This window comes from Homalodisca vitripennis, chromosome 5, assembly GCF_021130785.1.
Source record: "Homalodisca vitripennis isolate AUS2020 chromosome 5, UT_GWSS_2.1, whole genome shotgun sequence".
NCBI lineage: Eukaryota > Metazoa > Arthropoda > Insecta > Hemiptera > Cicadellidae > Homalodisca > Homalodisca vitripennis.
The window spans coordinates 82,684,997-82,705,068 of record NC_060211.1 but is presented as its reverse complement, the minus strand read 5'-3'; the positions used below and the strand labels follow the sequence as shown (position 1 = coordinate 82,705,068).

The 20,072-nt window shown below is 30.8% G+C and overlaps 1 protein-coding gene across 2 annotated transcripts; it reads left to right on the top strand.

The window, feature by feature from the left end:
- The first annotated feature begins 221 nt into the window (after positions 1 to 221).
- LOC124362444 (androgen-induced gene 1 protein-like) lies at positions 222 to 19,357 on the top strand. 2 transcript variants are annotated; one of them, XM_046816954.1, is made up of 6 exons: positions 222 to 869; positions 2,970 to 3,095; positions 5,288 to 5,505; positions 8,452 to 8,603; positions 9,247 to 9,292; positions 15,901 to 19,357. In XM_046816954.1, exons 1-5 carry the CDS (start codon positions 687 to 689, stop codon positions 9,288 to 9,290), a joined length of 723 nt encoding a protein of 240 aa, XP_046672910.1. In that variant the 5' UTR covers positions 222 to 686; the 3' UTR covers positions 9,291 to 9,292; positions 15,901 to 19,357. The 2 variants fall into 2 exon arrangements, with proteins under 2 accessions (XP_046672910.1, XP_046672909.1); XM_046816953.1 differs by lacking the exon at positions 9,247 to 9,292 and having other exon boundaries at positions 223 to 869.
- The last annotated feature ends 715 nt before the right edge of the window (positions 19,358 to 20,072 follow it).

The following is a 20,072-nucleotide window of genomic DNA, read 5'->3' as shown; positions in this document are numbered from 1 at the left end:
TGTCATGTTATAGTATATAATATTTTTCGAGGTATTGTAATAATTGTTTTTGTCGTGTTTGTTAAATATTTTATAGTACTGTATTTACACTCACCAAAGAGTTAAAAAGTTAACACATAATCTTTGTTAGACTTGATTTGAAAAATATTATCCCAATTGTTGACCAGCTGATCTAAAATATCGACTTTCTTCCCACAATCCGACGCGTCGTCTGCAGACTGCCTATTGTGTGTGTGACTGTGTCAGTCAAGTCAACGTGTATGTGGTTTCGGTGTTCGGTGTTAGTGGTGTAGTGTCTATGTCCAGTGCATGGTGTCATTTATTGTAAACACTAGTGTTCTGTTGCCATTCATAATATCACCACTCGTGATTTACAGTGTAGGCTGGGCTTGCAGTTTCATAAACATTGTATTATCTTCTAGTCAAATTATTTTATTGCTATTTTACATACGTGTGCTTATTCCGTTTGACAGTGTTCATATTTAAAACACAAACTGCTTGCCAAGGGCAATTTAAAAAACGCGTTTTGGATTTGTATCTTTCCATTGAACTCGGAGATAACACAACATAAGTAAACACGATTATCCTAGTTCATAAAGAATCATTCCAACTTTCTTAATATCTTCAATGGTTGATTTTAAAGACATTAAAACACTTTGCTAGTATTTTAACCTACAACTTAGATAATGGAATCAGCAAGGAAAACCGGTACTTATAAAGCTGTGATTACAATATTTCACATAGTTGCAGCAATACAATTTGCTTACAGTGTTTATTATGATTTTACTTTCGTTGTTGTGCCAAAAGATGTGTCCCCTATAATGTCAGCATTTGGAGGGAAATTTAAATTTTTAACCTTCTGGAATGCTGTAAGTATCCTGTGGTAATAATTTAAAGTAGCATGGTGTTCAAAAGAAACTAAAATAAATAGCTGATTAGTATTTTAATTATTTTTGCTAACCCGATTTTGTTGATTATTTTGTATTTTGAATGGATGGAATTTAGAGACTAGGCCTTCAGTATTAGTCTTGATAAATGGAGTGAAGAGTAAGTCTAATTTAACTATGGCCATTCCATATCGAACCAAATTCAAATTTAGTCTAATACGGTCTAAATTTTACCAACCTTTCCTTTGATCAGAAATACTGGTAAATCTTAAGATCAGCGACTACCGCTCCAATCACCGTAATTTTTTGCATACTAACACAGGTTAACGTAATTTAACCGAAAAAAAAAAAAAATAGTCCCGATTATCGCCGTAACCGTTTTCTCCCCCCCCAAAACAAATTTTGAAAAAAATATAATTAAAAAAAACCTGATTGACAGATCATTTATTCGTTTTTTTGGTGTTATTAGTTCGTAGGGCAGTAGTCCAGGTACTACTTCTAGTATAAACTCGTCTTATTTTATCAGTGATAAATGCGCGCCGCTTATCTTTTGCCTGTAATGAAACCTGCGTTAGTTCTGTCTGAGTGTTGTGTGTGTAAGCAGTCATGGAGTGATCTGGGCTTGGACTTTGCAAGCTCGAGTTAATTTTTTTTCTAAAAGAGCAAGCAGCGCAAAGCGCTGCGCAGCGGGCAAGTTTGAATAGGCAAGCTAGGGTCTGTTTAGCGTGTGACAAGAACCATCGCACGCCATGTCAATAACTTGGTATCAATTTACAATATCGTGACCATGGAAAGGTATGTTCATTTTTTTTCCTGAAAACTACAATTTTTCCTGAAAACAATAGTGAAGAAAAAATTCGTCGGCAACAAAAATCAAAGGAGTTACGATTTTTTGAAATCCTCTGAAAACTCTGTTTTTGACAGTACCTCTGGCAATTTTTACTGAAATGATGACGTTAATCCTGTCAACGATGCCTGCCCGCTGCGCAGTGCTGCACACTGCTTGCTCTTTTAGAAAAAAAAATTAACTCGAGCTTGCAAAAGTCGAATCCCAGATCACGTGATGCCCCTGATCCTTAACCCTCCAAGTGTTGTTCGACAAAATTTTGTCGGTTATTTTCCATTTTTAATGTAATAATGCCCGAAAGGCATCAATATAATACAATGATATACTTTCCCCCCAGTTTATATGCACCTGTGATAATAATACTTGGCTATAAGTGCCCAATCCATGAAAAAAAGTCCATTTTTCATGGTCACGGTATTGTAAATAAATACCATAACTTCACTAATTATTCCTTGTCCATGTGGGTTTGTTTGTTTACGTCTGGCGGTCAATCGAAGCCGTCCTATAGGTCACGTGATCCGCCCGGCCAATCGGAAACTTTCCTGTTTGTCACGTGACTACTGTCAACTCATCAAAACGACCATGGTCGGCCATTGTTTTTAGTTTGATAGTCGAAAATCTTGTTATTTATGTGTTTTGTATTACCAACATTGTACTGCCGAAAAACTGGTTTTTATATGTTAGCGATAATCGGGACTATTTTTTTTGGTGAAATTACGTTAACCTGTGTTAGTATGCAAAAAATTACGGCGATTGGAGGGGTAGTCACTGATCTTAATATTTACCGAAATACCATATCTTTGCAATGTTTGCTGGACCTGGGCACAACGATGTGGCCACCACCACAATAGAATCATATTTATGATTATATGAATTATAGAAACAAAAATTTTGACACGAATTACGTTATATAAAAACTATCTGTTGTGTATCTATAAAATGTAAAAAACAAAACAGTTATTTAGTTACTTTTTACTGTTTTTAAGGATATACTATAATTCTATTGTGGTGGTGGCCCCTTATTATACTGCAGCCTCATTCTTTATAATGTTATGGAAAGCTTGAAAAGAACCACCCTGACTATGAACCTGGATGAACCTACATGTATTTATTAGTTCTTTCTAGAGTTAAGCGGACATTAGTTTCGAATTATAGTTTCTATAGAATAATATATTGTAAGTTTGTCATATTGAATTCATTTATCACAATATTATTACATAACTTTGTTTCCACAGATAATGCAGTCGCTTTACTTTACAATGTGTTGTATTATCGACATTTTTGTGACTGACCCAAGCCAATCAAAAATGGCAAAACTCAAAGATTTCTTTCACTCCAGTTTGGCATTCCCTGTTGCAATGGTAAGTTGATTGGTATACTTTAGCACTGCTTTATTTTTTAGTGGGTTATTTAGTAACTTGGTTAAGATTTCAGGAATTTTGTATATATGTCTAACAAAAATGATCACGTCTTGCTATTGATTAATTGTTTATAATTCCAACTATAATCGGCAAAAATTAATATTCTATTCTAATTTATCAGTGAGTTGTCACGTTTTTTGACTTTATTTCTTATGTAATATTCTACAACATAGTGTATATTGGGGATTTCAGTTCATGGACAAAAGTTAGGTCGGTCTACTTGACAATAATTTTAACTGTAATAAGCTACCAAAACGTATTTTTCAGATTTGTGTTCAAAATGTACCAAAAACATTGTAGCCTTATTTTAGGCCAATAGACCTACAATGTTTTTGGTACATTTTGAACCCAAATCTGAAATATTATAAATTGAATTAGTTTTATAAGTAGGGCTATATACAGGTTGTTCACAAAAGGGTGTCACAAATTTCTGTGGGTGATAGTAAACATCATTTCAAACAAAAAATATCATATAAACATAGGTCAAATAATGTCTCGTTTAGCCGCTAGCTGCCATTTTGTATTACAAAAATTATCTCTAGAACTAGTATAACTACAGCTATCAAAATTTGCACATAGATAGGCCAAGATATATAAGAGAAAAATCTAAAAAAATAATGATGGGATTTGCTTTATTACTAACAAAAAGGCACCTGAGAATTACAAATAACAAAAATCTCAGTACAGTTAAAAAAATACAAAAGATACCAACTATTTAGTACGTTTTATAATTATTCCAATGGTACTTTTTCCAAGGAAATCCGTTGTTAAATCAAATAACAAAAAAACCAGAACAGTTATAAGAAATGCACAAGATACCAACTATTTATCAAGTTTTATAGCAATTCCAATAGTACCTATTCCAACAAAATCCGTCAACCGATAAGCAAGCAGGATTACTTTATAGGTATGCTTGCACAAGCCGGTAGCAACAAATATTTTAACATTTGAAAGGTATCAGCTCTTTTGCATCAATTATAAAAGAAATACAAGCTGTTAACTATTTTTCAATTTTTGTAACAATTCCAACGGTCTTTTTTCAACAAAATCTGTTAACACATCCAGTGAAGCATCTAAGTAATCAGCTTCCTTTTTCCTCCTTCCTTATATTTATTTGAAATTGCTAACTGGTACCATAATTCTAGATAAATGTCTTGTCATGTATTATTTATACATTATAAGTCTTCCAGTCTTGTTTTGCTTATTGCATAGCCTAAAGAATATTTATCTCTAGTTAAATGATACCCTTTCTGTGAAAATATTTTGTCAGAAATTCATACCCTGTGATATCTGCCCATGAAGAGATTCCAACCAATAGGAAGATCTATGTAGATTAAGACAGGTCAGCAATACGCTCTACCATATGTCGTTTAGACATACTTCTCTCAGGTTGCATACAATTTCAAGTCTATAACTATATATTTTATTATGCCACATGTAAAAATGTCATATGATTGTATTTAGTTTGTTTACAAATTTATCCATTCTGTGATTTTCTCGTTGCAATAACAGTTACCCATAAGACTAATACAAAAATATTTTCTGTTGCTGAGGCAAATTTTGGATTAATATGGATGACCATCAAACTTTACCTTCTTGCCTATATAGACATGAAGCTTCATGCAAAATTTTAAGTCTATAGGTTAATTTATTTTAGAGATATTGTCCGAATAGACAGACAGACAGAAATGAAATTTTTCCAAACCCCTTGAGTGTTGAGCTTTGCTAATGCTCAACTAACAAGTTTACTTATTCATAAGCCTAGCAATATTCTCTATCTATTAGTGTGTTTTTATCCATCCATTACGAGATAGCTCTAAAAGCAACACACCTGGGGATTCCATAGAATGGTTCGAGATCGTGTTGTTTCCTGTCAGCTCTCATTTCCCACAATTCCCTCAAGGCGTGTGACCTAATAAACAATAACATTTTGATCCTCTTAAGAGAGGAAACGACCTGATAACAATCCTAGATACACAGGAATCCACAGTCTGCAAAGCTGTCTGGCTATACAGTTTATGTTGATCCCAGATGATTTGTTTGTCATAGAACAATTGGTATATACTATCCAGAATATTGTGTTAACATAGCGGAGTATCATTTTCCAATTAATCTTGCATGATATGTTCCAGTTTGTGGGTGTCACGTTCTGGGGCCTGTATGCAGTGGACCGTGATCTGGTGTTGCCCAAAGCTATGGATCCGTACTTTCCTACATGGCTTAATCACATAATGCACACAAACATCATGTTTTTTACAGCCCTTGAACTATTTCTTACTTATCGGAAATATCCTTCAAGATCTAAAGGGTTATTAGCTCTCATTGTCTTCCAGTTAACATATATATCATGGTGAGTTATATTTTTATGAATAAAAAAATTGTAAAACTAACTTATGCTTTTGGAATTAGAATAAGTAAATCTACTACAATATTAAACCCTGTATAGAGTTCAACACATAATTAGGAATATGAACTTTCATAAAGGTGCAGTTAATACAAAAGCACAATTTTGTTCTCTTTCAGTACATATTTAAAAAATGAATGAAAAAAACAAGTTTACCTTACTATGAGATATGATGATTTGTTTACACACTTACATTTTCATCTTTGCGTATTACCTGTCAGAATTTATATTTGTCGTTTGGTTGGACATATTTATACACTGCTCAAAAACTAATCTAAATTTTAACATTTTGTTAAAAATAGGATTGTTACATATATTAAATTCATTACGTTTGGATTAATTTAGCAACAATGCAAACAAGAACAAACTTAAAAACTATAAAATTAATATTAATTAATTGAAAATTAGTGAAAACCTGCAACATTGGAGAAAGGAGTTTTTTTATATTGCAAATCTTATTTTAAATGACTTAGTAAATTTAGTAATGAATTTTCCATGATGTAATTAACATTGAAAACCAAGAGTTGTTGTATAAGCCCCTATATATAATTTACTGCATTACTTAATGTTATTTTATATTTTTCATAAATGTTGGATTATAATTTTCAATAGGAAAAAAGAAATAAATTACAATATAGGTTCACAAATTGAGGACACAAATAGTATATATATATATATATATATATATATATATATATATATATATATATATATGCTTCACCTTCTTGAACAATATACATCAACACCTGAGTACAAGCCAGGGACTACCGAGAGACATGAAATAAGTGAAGTTTTGGACAAGTGCAAAAAAGAGAAGGTCATCTCCACTGCAGATTGATTCTTAATGGATGACGACCAAATATGGAGGCACCACATTGATCAGGTTCTACCTTAAAATTTCAATGGGTGTATATTGACCGATTTGATTATTTTGATGAAATACTGAGCTAATAGAGGACTCGAAAGTTCCAACTTCACTGACCACCCATTTATTAAGAACCCGACAGGGCCTCCTTGAAATTGTGTCATTATCCGGCAATCTGTCCGTCCATCTGTGCGAAAACTCTCGATAGAAAGATCCAAGGGACTTGAAACTTGCTACATAAGTTTCTCTTATTCCATGGAAGAAAGCTCCTTTTGAGGATAAAAAAGTCAAAGGGCAGTCCGTCTGTGCTATAACTCATTTGTTCTGTGGGATACCTCGATACTCCTTTATAATGGTTATTTTTATGCTGTAACATAATGTAAAGTTGTAATATCTTTCAAATAAAAAAAAGGTTTACACTAACCAGTTTTGTAAGTATTTTTATAAACTTAAAAAATTAACTAAGGCTTTTTATTAACTATAGTAAATTGTAAGATAATAGCATAAAAGAATATTAGTGAATAGCTTCATAATGTACTGTAGTATCAAAATAAAATTGATTGTTTTATTGTAAGCAGAAAAACAATCCAGCTTCAGCTTCCTATTACAACCTCAGCTTAAAAATGAAGTTGAAACACAGGTTATTGTATAAAATATGTGTCAGTAAGGCGTGCAGAGAGCGTTTGTGATATTTTTTTCTCATGCTACAGTGTATTTCAATGTATACTACTGTATACTTTATGAATAAAGTTATTTTCAATTCACTTCAATATTAGTTAGTGAGTACTCCAGAGGGTGTATTTGGCTTGCTTGTATGCCCAAGAGACAACAAAAACTGATGTCACTTACACCAGAGCTACCCAGTAAATAGCAGCAGATCACCACTCCAGATGGTGATGTATTGAGAAAGAAGATAATTGGTGGTAGAGTGTACAGTAACTTATTGTGCAAGAAGATGGCACTAAGGAGTGGAATTTTCTCAGTTTAAAAGGTCTTAGCAATCCTAGATCAAAGAGAAATGTCTCTTCCTCTCCTGTTTTGACAGATGGATGTTGTAACAGTAATAGTCTTCCATTCCTTCAAGGTGAAAAGAATTCCTCTCCCTTGAGATCTCGACATACAGTGGTTCCGATCCTCCTCCGTTTTTTTTAAGCTTTAAGTGTAGTTGAGAAGATCCACAGCAACAATCCCTGTGGCTTCCCATACAGAAACAGAACAATTTAACTCAGCCATATCAGTACACGTGGGACGCATCTTCATAAAAATTATGGCCCCAATAAATTGTCATGTAGGCTTAGCAGTGTTCTGTTATTCCAGCGCTTCAGTAATTACATCGCTCCCTGCCATTAAACCAATGCCTAAGTACTCTCCACTTACCTGTTTAATCATAGTTTAGTCTGTGTAATAATTAATTTTCAAGCTGCCAGGAAGGAAATATCAATCAAAATCCACCATAAAGCTGAAGAAGCAGTCCTTAAATTAACTAATCAACATATCTTTCACTTTTAAACAGCTGATTTTGAAATCATATGGAATAAAAACTCGGATGTTACTGTCTATTGGTCACCGTGTACCAATATACAAAATATTATATTTATTATAATACTGTTCTTTCACTTTTTTATTAAGGATTCACTTTTCATGTTATTTTTAAAATTTCAATTCTGTAAATGAAGCATTTATTTGTAAATTATTGGGGTTTTAACCCTCTGAGTCACAGGTAATTAGAAAGGTTTCACTGTGCAATAAAATCATCACCTGCGGGTTATAGGACTTAAAAACGTGTGTAAATATTCTAAAGTTTTCTTGCAGTACAATGGAAAGGTAATTAACAACTAAAATATACTTTATATTAAAATGTATACATTTTACTGTATATTACGTTTTTGTAGTGAAAATACCATTACCTAAACGTTTTTATAAAAACTCTTTGTAGTATTGCGTTGTAATTTGTTGTATTACAATTAACTAAACTTTACAAAAAAGTAGTTTTATCTGGATTGAGATTTAAAATTCTCTGTTTGCAGGATGCACTATGTCCATTACAAAAGCGGGTTCTGGGTGTACAATGTCTTCAATGTACTGAACCTTCCGCAGAGAGCAGCGTTCATCGTTGCATGTGTCCTTCTTGCCTGCACCTTCTACTTCATTGGCGAGAAGATCAACTCCATAGTCTGGGGTGAGTGAGAAGTGAGATCAGACTTGAGGTTAATGTAATAGCCCACAACTTTCTCTTTATCACCAGGAAGGTCAATAGGTCACTTGATAAGGCTGTTCATTAGATGAGTTGTTGGTCATTGTTTATTCAAGATAATAATAAACATTCTTTACAATAATTACAAAATTATTTTACATTGTGTTTGAAGGTAAATTTTACATGCTGGATCTAACAAATTGATGGAGAATTAATTTTATAATTAAACTAATTTGTTATTATAGTGATGAATTTGTTTACAGTTAAAGTTCAGTTAACGTTTCTATATTTGAAACAGTAACCATTCTCTGTGATGATTGTGGTCAGGATGTGGATAAATGTGTAATCATAATTGAGTGCCTGTTATTAGAGATGGCCTTGGTTTGGCCTTGAATCGTATACAGTCACAGTCATACTGCTGTGATAAACATCATGCACTGTAGGTTTGCAGAGAACCTATTTTGTATTTTATGATTACAGTCTGAAATAAATAAATTAACTTATCCTGGTACAATAGATACAATATTTGGGTTTTTTTACTTGAAAATACAATAGAAATAATTGATATCTTTTTGAGATATAGACTTCACATTTTGAAACGTATCTGAAATCAAAGTTGTGCTTTTAGATAAACCTAAGAATAAAGCTGGAGGAGAACAGGATTCACCATAAGAGTAAGCAAGCATGACTCTCATGCCGAGTGTGGAACAATTGGTGGTGGTATAATGGTTGCAAGCCTGCTTGAACTACAACTATACCAAAAGGGTCAGGAAACTATGAATGAAACTACGGATGAACATTGTTTCTGCATGGGTGTATAGTACAGTGGCAATATCTTTTTTTTATTATAAATTACCTTACTTCTCATATTCAAAACAAAACATTTTTGATATTCAAAATGACCTTATTGATTGTCTGTACTAAAAAGCTAACCCTAGAGTGCACATGATCTAGTAGGAAATTCCTGAAATCTATGTATGTAATAGGTGCAAAACTTAATGCATACAATTTTGTTCCATATAAACTCAATGTTTGTAATATATGTTAATAATTATTTTAAAAATGGTTTGATTAATAAAATTAAGATCTAGATGTAATAAAATAAGTGGTACTCATGCAAATTTAGTATCTTGTAGTGTTAACGGAAATTTAGAAAATACAGGAATTTTAAATACCCTTGTCTTCGGTGGTTTATATTTCCAATTATAACTATCAATCAGATTTTAAGTATGTAAGAAACTTTGTATTCATACATTTGGTGGAGAACTAAATAAGCGCACAAGCTGGGGGTTTACATTATTCTGTAGTTTGATTTGTTTAAGAATTTTATGTAAATATGATAAGAGAATTAAATTATAAATGAAATCAGTAGCAGAAACAAGCATGTAGTTGTTCCTTAACTATTAGCAAGGATGAACTAACTAAAGTTTAATGATAAGATGATCTACTTCCATAAAATAATGTTTTTGTATTTTTATTTTATTTTGCTCTTGGTATTTTCAGCACTGCATTATGGGACTGTATATTTTTCCTAAATACTTTTTTTGTTTATGTAACGTTATTGTTATTCTATTTTGTCATTTTTATGACATTCTTTTTTTTCCTTATACATTAGCACTTCTAGGCAAAACTGCCTGGTGTTCTTCTATGTATTGACTTACGGAATAGTGTAGGTACTGGAAGGATTAAAGAGAGTAAGGACTGTATAATAATTCTGCCCAAGGGAGGACAAATTTTAAAAAGTTGAATTCCTTTTTAAAAAGTTCAACTGTATAAATGAGTTATATACAGAGTGTTCTGAAACCACGTAAACGTCTTGGGAGCATACTACAGAATTAAAATAAGACTTTTACTTCCTTTCAGAGTTATAGGTGTCCAAAATCATTTTACAACAAATATTCTGTCAGTCTTTCACCACATTGGCAAGAAGAGGCGTTCGTTTGAATTTCTTAGAATCTATCTTAGTTGAAAAAGTTAAAGTATTAAATTTATTTTTATTTATTCTTATTATGCATTTTGTGTTAACAAGTCTATTTTTTCACTTTAACATGTCTCCTGTTGTAGTTAACAGCAACCAAAATCATCCCGGGAATAGTCAATACAAGCTTTTTTTTGACCAGAATCCCCGTATAAAATACTTCTAAGTAGTTCTAAAAGTTTTGATTTTGTGTTAATTAGTTTAGCTGTTGTAATGAAAAATACTATTATTTTGCTAACTCTGGGGGCCTGAAATTCCTCTGAGAAAATAGGCTTTTGGGAACCCATGTTTTTAAGAAGGAAGAAACAATCTTTATATAACCTCCAGAGTATGTTCCTGACAAATTTTACACAGTTCTAGAAACATCTGTATTGTCAAAGTGTTCTCTTGTTTATACATGAGTTCATATCTAGTGTAGGCCTAAGGGCAAAGTACAGCACTTGTATGATTCAATGTAGTTTGAATATTCTTTGCACCCAGCACAATAATAACCTTGATAAACATTTGAAGTTAGGAGTTTAAGGATAATATAATTTAATATTGTTCTTTGTGAGGGTACACATACATAAATACGTATAAATGCATGTTGTACACTTTATACCACCATCAAGTGCTCTGAAATCATGCTTTTGCTAAATTTCCGTCTGCTTTGGCTGGCCACTGGTCTATTTTTGTGTATAACCTACTAATATTGTTTATTTATCACAGTGTACTTTTTATTGTATTATTTAATTTTAAAGTGTTATGTGTGTCAAACATACAAGCAATTGGTAAAAATTGCTTACACTAAGATCGTATTGTCAAAGCTTCTTTGTCAGTTTGGATCAACACTTTTTTCCTTAGTACTAGATTTTCTGAAAAACACCACCTCTAACGTAGATGATAGAAAACATTTAGTAGCTAATTATAGTCATGAAATATTTTGGTGGCTTTTATGTGCCTAGTTAAACTCTCAGGGTGATTAATATAATATTGCTGTGATAATGTAATATTGATTAGAATATTCATTCTTCCATAGGCAAGTGAGTGTAGAATCTAGTGCTATAGTTTACAGAATGACCTTTGGACATTTTGATATGTGTAATTTTATTACTTTTTATTGTAATATGAGTGTTTAAAGGCAGTTCATGTCTTGTTTACTTATGAAACAGCAAAAATGTGCTTAGAATATAATAGAAAATTTAGAATATAGTACCATAACAAAATGATTTTACTATGCAAAAGATATTGTCATTATTATCGTCATCAATTAAGTAATTTAATTTAATAATTTTTCATCCTTTGTCAAGCTCCTCTTTTAGCGTTTCTCATTTTTATGACCCAAAGGACAGGCAAGCAAATGTGGTAGTAATTTATTAAAATACGTGCCTAGTACTAAATATAATTTTGTTTCTTTAAATAAGTTAAATAATAGTGTGTTGTCGGTTTCCATAAGGGTTTTGAATGTAACTGCCCTAACAATTACGGTTTATTAGTGTTTAAATTATTTATTAATTTCTGTTTAATAATTTTGACCTGTTACAGTATATCTTAAGGTTACTATCACCAAGGTCATTAGGAACTGTTATCATTGCATGTTTCTTTTGTTATTTTTGTATGTGTGATAATAATGTAATTAATTTGAATACAATCAAGCTAATTCTTAGACATTTGGGTTACAGAATTTAATACAACCAACTTAATATTTTATAGCTAAACATACCCCAATAAAAATATGTCATTCTAAGAAAATATATTAATTCTTGTGTTAGTTTAAATTTTTATAATTTTACCTTTGAAAGCTATATTGTGAATAATTATTCAACAATTCAACCTAAACAATCTAAACTATGGTAGACTTGTAATAACAATTTAGTAGCATCAATACTGGCCTTTCTAACTGGGTGTCCATACATGATTTCTATGTTAGCATCCTTGACATGCATTTGCCTTGGAGCAGAAGGAGCATATTAATAGAGAAGAATAACTGTCACCAACTGATTTATTTAGGTCAAGGAAGCCAAGTTACCTTGATAGCTGTTTAGCATTTGAATCATAACATATTAAAGTTGTACAGTAGATCTTCTTTAAAGAACATTTTTTGAGGTAACTTACTAGTATTTTTATTGGAATAGTTGAGTTTTAATAACATTTAATATTTGTTACAATAATTTAATTCTTGTAGATCTAGTTAACAAATTTATAAAACATAGAATTTTCTGTTGTTTACCATTTATTATATATTTTATTTTTATTCACTAGGTCAGTTTTACAGATTATGCAAAAGTAAGATTTTAGAAATGTTTCATTTTTTGTTACCAAAATGTCACTAAAATGTAAATGGCTTATGTATGAAAATTAATTATTATTTGTTAAATTTGTGTTTTATGTGTATTATTATTTAATTACTGCATAAGTGAAAAGATTAACACACTTTAAATGATAAGTAATTTAAATTTGCACATTATCTTTTACGCCATTATAACTGGAAATAAAATAAATATATTGTTGTGAATAACAGATAACAATTACAAAATAATTTATTTGTTCAAACATCAAACTGACAGCTAAATATAGACTACGTATGCAAAATATATTGGGTGTGAATAATATTTCTTTACTTAATAATAGGTTGGGTTTATCTAAAAAAAAACGAAAAAAACATTTATTTCAAAATATTGAATTTTTTAAATATAAATTTTAAGAAGTCCTAGTAGCAGGAAACAACAGATTGAGTCCTAAGTAAAATTGTGTTACGATAATATATTCATACTATTATGAATTGAAACCTAGTAGATATCTGTAATTTTATACACAGTATGAATACGTTACACCACATGTTGCATAGCAGGCTTCACTGAGATTGCATATAAAATTTCAAATCTAGCTTGTTTCTAAGATGCCAACAGATAGACAGATATTCATGCAGAATAAACAATACAGTCACCATGCAGACTAAAGAGAAATTATGTCAACCTACTGAATGAAATAATTGGACTAACAAGTCACAGTTGTAGAGTTCAAGCGACCAATGATTCCTTATTAATTCACAGCAGCCAAGAGCAGCTACCATGACTTTCACCTTGTCTTGTGTAACTCCAAGGTCATTGAATCTCACTATCTGCTCATTCTTGGATTTGTAGAACATTCATTTAAACTTTCACTCGCAGATTGCAAGTGCACTCTTTCTTCTTTTAATGGCCTACTGAATGAATTTGTGTAAGAAATTTCTTTCCTTTTAGAATAGAAATGTATAAGTATCAGAAAGAAAGACACACACACCTTTAAAATTATTCTATAATTTTAATTCAGAAGCTCTGTGTTTTTTCTCACTTCTGAGCTGTAGATTTTGAAAATTCTTAAAATATTAAAATTGAAGTATACTGGCTCTGGTTACTGCGTAATAAGAGTTTGCTAATTAAAAAAAATAGACAGCAAAATACACATATTTACAGTTTTGTACTTTCTTTAAAAATAGCTCAGTTGTTTTTTTTAATAATGTCTAAAATTTTTCTTACTTCAAACTAAATTTTATTGCTTGTTGAAAATGAAATTAAAATATTTAATAACATGTCCTTCTATAAAATATTTTGCTAACTGAAGTACAACGTACAAAAATATTTTCCTGGGGTGTAAATGCCCATAACTTTTAAAACTTTGGAGGAGAAATCACGTTTTGTTTTTAAATATTAAAAGGCTTTAAACTTGGTAATTTGTTTGGTTTTAATTAAAATTAAACTATTATAGATATTGAAGAATTTTTGTAATGATAAACAATAATTATGTTTTTCTATCATAAATATATTTTCTTATATTAAAAAAATATTTAAGCAACTTTTTGGCACATTATTTACTTGGCTTATTTTATATTCATAATCTATTGTTGGAGACAGATTTGTTGATATAATTGCATTAAATAGGGGATCAGGATTCTGTTCTTCCCACTCGACATAAGGAATTGACTCTTTCCACTAGACCGTTCTCTGAGTGTCAACATGATGTTGCATATACATCAATTGTGTGATTGATATGGTAAAATTGTATTTATGTATGAAATTACTTATAAGTTTATTTCAAGAATGTGTAATATAATAAGTTATACGTTTGTTTTATAAATATTGCTTGAAATTCCAATGTGCTTGTCATATCAAAGAGGTAGATTTTTTAATCCTTTGTGAGCCAATCATACATGTTTGATTTTTTCAGTCACAAAATGTTTGTCATCATGTTGCACTAGGAATATGGAAAGTAAACCATGCAAAAAATTAAGAGAATATTTTCAAAATGAATAACTATTTTAATATAAAAAGACATGTCTTTAAGTTATGATCACTTAAAAAATGTTTTCTTTGTAATTTTACATAAAAAAAAACAGTATTTTTATCCTTCATGTTTAACCATAGTAACCTATTTCAAATGAAAATTAATTCACATGAGTTGTGTATGTAGGTAATTGTTTTGTTTGTTTTGTTAATTGTTTTTGTAATTGTCTGTTCTTCCGGACTAAAGAACAGCTGTCACCATAAGTTTCCTAACCAAAAAGTCATATAGTTTAATTTGAGGTTGAGTGGAAGAGATGGCTAAAACATAAATAACTCCAGTTAAAAAAATAATAAATAAAACATTAATATGTCACATTTCATTAAATTCTGTCCAAAAAGTCATGTCAGAACAAAATCAGAGTAATCTGAACAAACTCAAATACTAAAGTTTTTAGTATAATTAATTGAACATAATATAATTCTATATTATATTAATTCAATTCAGTATATTAAATCAAATCTGGTACCGTAATTTTTAATAAAAAAAACTTAATTCTGCATTGTTTTTCCCCAGCAATAATTTCTATAGAATATGGGTGAAGATTGTTTATTCAGATAGTCTTCATTTAACCTACTACCATTGGTGCTATATTATTCAGTGGTCATCAAAGGATTGAAACATTTAAAATAAATCCTTAAAATGTGTTTGTGTAGTTGTGTTAAAATTGTTCAATTCAAATTTAAAAACTAGTATGGAGCAATATTCTTCCTGAATCTTTGTTACACACAATGCTTATATATGTTGTGCTAACTTCTTAAGATACATTTTTTACTCTTAAAAATAACCAGATTTCAATTAATCCTGTGATATTTGTAACAAACTAAAGCAAAACAATGTAAATCTATTAATGTGATGTAAGATGACGGATTTATCATGTGTGCGTAAGATTCAATCTATGCAAATACAATAATATTGGAAAACGAAAGGCTTCATACATTTTAATCGTAAAAAGTGGTTTACTTCGTATGATATTATACTGATAGTTTAAATGTTTTGTTCCAGGCCATATTGAGAAGCAGTCCTCAAAGCATCGGAAGCACAAATGAGAAAATCTGTAAAAAGTTAGAATAGCTGTACTTCCAAAAGTAGTAACATCTTAGTGCTTTAGAAATGGGTGATAAATAGAAGTGCTTTAATTGTGTTCTGAGCAGGCCTATAGATTGTTGTTTTCCGTCTAAAGAGTGAGCCGTGAATACTTAGGATATAAAATCAATAATATATTGTATATATTGTACTTAAACTCATGGCCATTGACAATAACTTTGTTATGCTGTCTTTTCTGAAATAATTGTGTCAACATGTAAATTAATCGTGATTGCATAGGATACACATTTTAAGTTAAAGTTTGAATGTATAAAGACTCATTTTTCACACTCCGCTTGAATCTTGCCACCAGATTCAAATTTGGGCATAATATACATAGGGTAGTATCTTTTTTCAAATATTTCCATCAGATGTAAGAATAGTTTTAGAATTTAGGATGAGAAAAAGGTCTATGTTTATTAAATATATGCCCTTTTCTTATTTAACAGTATAATCAAACGATATAGTTTAGAGAAAGATTTTTCATAATAATTAAGGATCATATAGTTGTTGAAATATAAATTTGTACTTACTAAAATATGTCCTGGTTTAAAATATTATACATACATTTTAAGACTAGATTAAAAATTTCTAGTAATAACATCCTGTATCTAAAAATGTGTACTTGGATTAGAAAATTTAGAATACATTTGTTGAATATTTTTTTACATTTTCTGAAGAAATAATTTAACCACAGATCTACCAAGTGACGACTTGAAGGGATGTAGAAAATAGTGTAATAAAAACTATTGAATGAAAAAAAAACCACTTACACTGCTATGAATTTGTGTTAAACATATAATATGTAAATATTTAGAGAGGAAAAAAAAGCTTTGCAAGAGTACTATTTGTGAGCACCCAAGAACAGTTTGTAACATTTATTTTCTTAAGATATGTTTTGTTGTAAAAACATGCATATGGTCAAATTGGCTACATTGATTTCTGATTCTCTATTTTACTAAATAGAGATACTAAATTTACAAATTTAAATTGTATTTAAATTGTTTTCATTCAGAAATAACAAAATTCGAAATAAATTACTGTGCTTTGTGTTTGATGCATACTACTCGTTCAAAAATGTAAACAGCATTACAAGATAAGTCAACCAAGCCTGTGTAAAACACACAATGTTAAGCATTCTTCATATGCTGAAACAAATGGTATACAACTTACCATACAACAGACTATTACATACATTGTGAGAGCAACACCTTTTCAACAATAAATGAAATCTAAACCAGCAGTTGTTCACCAGTAAGATATTGTATACTCAGTAACGATCTTACATACTCATTTTCTTTTAAAATAGAGCTTCACTGATATAGGTTGATAAATTTAAGTCCCAAGTCAAAGAAAATTTATTTTGGCAGTCAAATAGTATATAATAACCAAACTAATTAAAAAAACATTGATTTTATTGGTAATAGTATATGGAAAGCCAGTTTGCTAGTCACCCTGCTGGGTGGCATTTTCAACTGGAACTTGACGTTTAAGATGTCTGTCCACTTGCTTTGTAAAATTCTGGTTAGATAACTTAGTTGGAGCATAGTGGAATCTGTTTTTGTTTTACTGATAGAAATCACTGATTTATTTTTTATGATACGTAAGATGGGAGGATTTTTGTTCAAAGGAACTTCCAAGTTCACATGTTTGCGCAAAGTGTTGGAGTGTTGGTCATTTCAGCTGCTGGTGTCTTTTTCTATGATTGACTCCTACGTTATTTCTGACTATTGGATACTACACGACTTCAATCTTCTGAATTTTGTGGGACTGTTATAAAATTATAATTCCCTTTTTTAGACTGGCACCAACTTGGTAGGATCTGTATCTATGAAAATCTGTTTGTTTTTCAAACCGCCATCCCTTAGAATGAAGTTCCCTTATATAGGACCCTTTTAAGGGGAGTTGTGTTTTCCGTGGACTTTCCTTCAGATTTCAATTTCCTCAAGGATGTACAAATTATTTAGTGTTCCTTGCTAAATTATAGATTTTAACAGCATTATTATAAGAAAAGAATTTGATTCTATTACATTTTTATTAAACCAGAAAATGTTTGAAACATTCTGAGAAAAGTAGGATGTTAGTACCATTCACCTTCTAAAAACCTACCAAGAAGGCGTTGTGTCTGAGCCTTGCTTGAACAGGATGATAAAAAAGTTATCTATTATAAAGCAACATTAATTTCATTATATATATGGTTCCTACTTGAAAATAATATGTGCCGATAAATAAAAGTTAAATTTGTTTTGTATTTAAATCAGTGGTACTAATTATAACCAGTTATATACCGTAATAATGCATTGTCATATTGTAGCACTGGCACTTGATGTTTATGATGTACTTTTAAGGACAGTAGATGGGATTATATGTAACATATAGAAATCATTAAGAGAATATATTTACTTTCAAAAGTAATATGCAGTGTTTGGAGAATATTGAAAAAAAGTTCATATGATCTATTAATAACTTCATCAAAATTACTAAAATAGTTGACAAAGCCTAAAACAACTTCATAACATGCATTTTTTGTGCTAGTTAATTTTTAAGAAATAAGTTACAAAAATGAATTGTTTGAAATTATTATTGTATGAAGATATAAGGATTAAAGTAACCTTCATTATACTTCTATTAAAGTAACATATAAATTTTATTGTAATAATCAATTATTGCATTTAAATTTTCAAGGTTTTAATGAGCAACAATAAGTTTATTAAAATGGAAAATAGTGCATTTATACATTAGCCTATACCACTTTATTAAATCAAAAGCTGATGGTAAAATTTTTAAATAATTGAAATAAGTGCAGATTTCAAATATAAGATACAGACAACTTTAAGGATCACACTTTACGTAGCAGCATATTTTACAAAACTGTTCTCTCCCCACTGATTTCTGGCATGAGAAGTTAGTACATAGAAGAAAGTAAGTTAAGGTAAAGTACAAATTAAACACCCATAATCAAATTTGTATTTCAAAGTGTATTAATTAGTGGAGTTAATTAGAATGTGGATAAATACTATAGTTAACAATTAAATACCAAGTTTAGCTATTAGGTAGTCAAATAGTACAGATGTACTATACTGCTGTAGGGTTGGTTTAATATGAACAATCAAAATTATTTTTACTCTGATAGTTATTATTTGTATTTGGTGCCATAGTCGATGTTGCCTTGACATTTTTTCCTGTTAGATGTTTTGGTGTTGTATTTGTAATGTAGTAGTTTTTTGGTTAAATTGCTGACATATCACTTAAATAAGCAATATGGTCTGTTACTTTACAAATTTCTTAATATTGTTGTTAATAATTGTTATGCTTACTTTTTATAAGTTTTACATTAAACTACTGTAATAATAAAGAAGTGTTTTTTCCTGTTGTATATTTCGTGTCTGTTCAGGACTGTGATATGAGCAAATTAATACAGGGTGAGGCAGTGAAACGGCACGATTTTGTAAAACCACCAAAGATTTATTTACAAGTAAAATCATAATAGTTGAACATGGATCTCAAGTACAAGAGTGGAAATTAAAGATTTAACTTAAAAACAATCATTTTTTAAATATGGTGTCAGTGAGGTGTTGTCCTTGGTTTTGCACACATTGTCTAAGCCTGAGATGAAATTGTCCCATGACGTTTCGTAGCATCTGTACTGGAATGTTGTTAATTTCCTGTCGAATTCGCTCCTTCAGGTCTTCTTTTTGGTCTTGGTGGATTTTCCTGGAAGACTTTGCACTTGAGGTAGCCCCAAAGAAAAAAGTCTGGTGCCGTCAGATCTGGTGAACGGGCAGGCCAGGGGAAATCGCCATTCCTGCTGATTAGACGTCCGTGGAAATGCAAGTCTGAGCAATTCCATTGAGACATTAGCAGTATGGCTTGTTGCACCATCTTGCTGGAAGAGTGTTTCAGCATCTGGATCATGTCGATCAATTCCAGGCAGACCAAAAATGGTCAACATGTCAGCATAACGTCCAGAGTTTACCGTCACTGTGTTGCCATCTTCATCTTCAAAAAAATAGGGCCCCACGATTCCACGAGATGACATTGCGCACCAGACTGTTACTTTTTCAGAATGGAGAGGTTTTTCATGAAGTTCT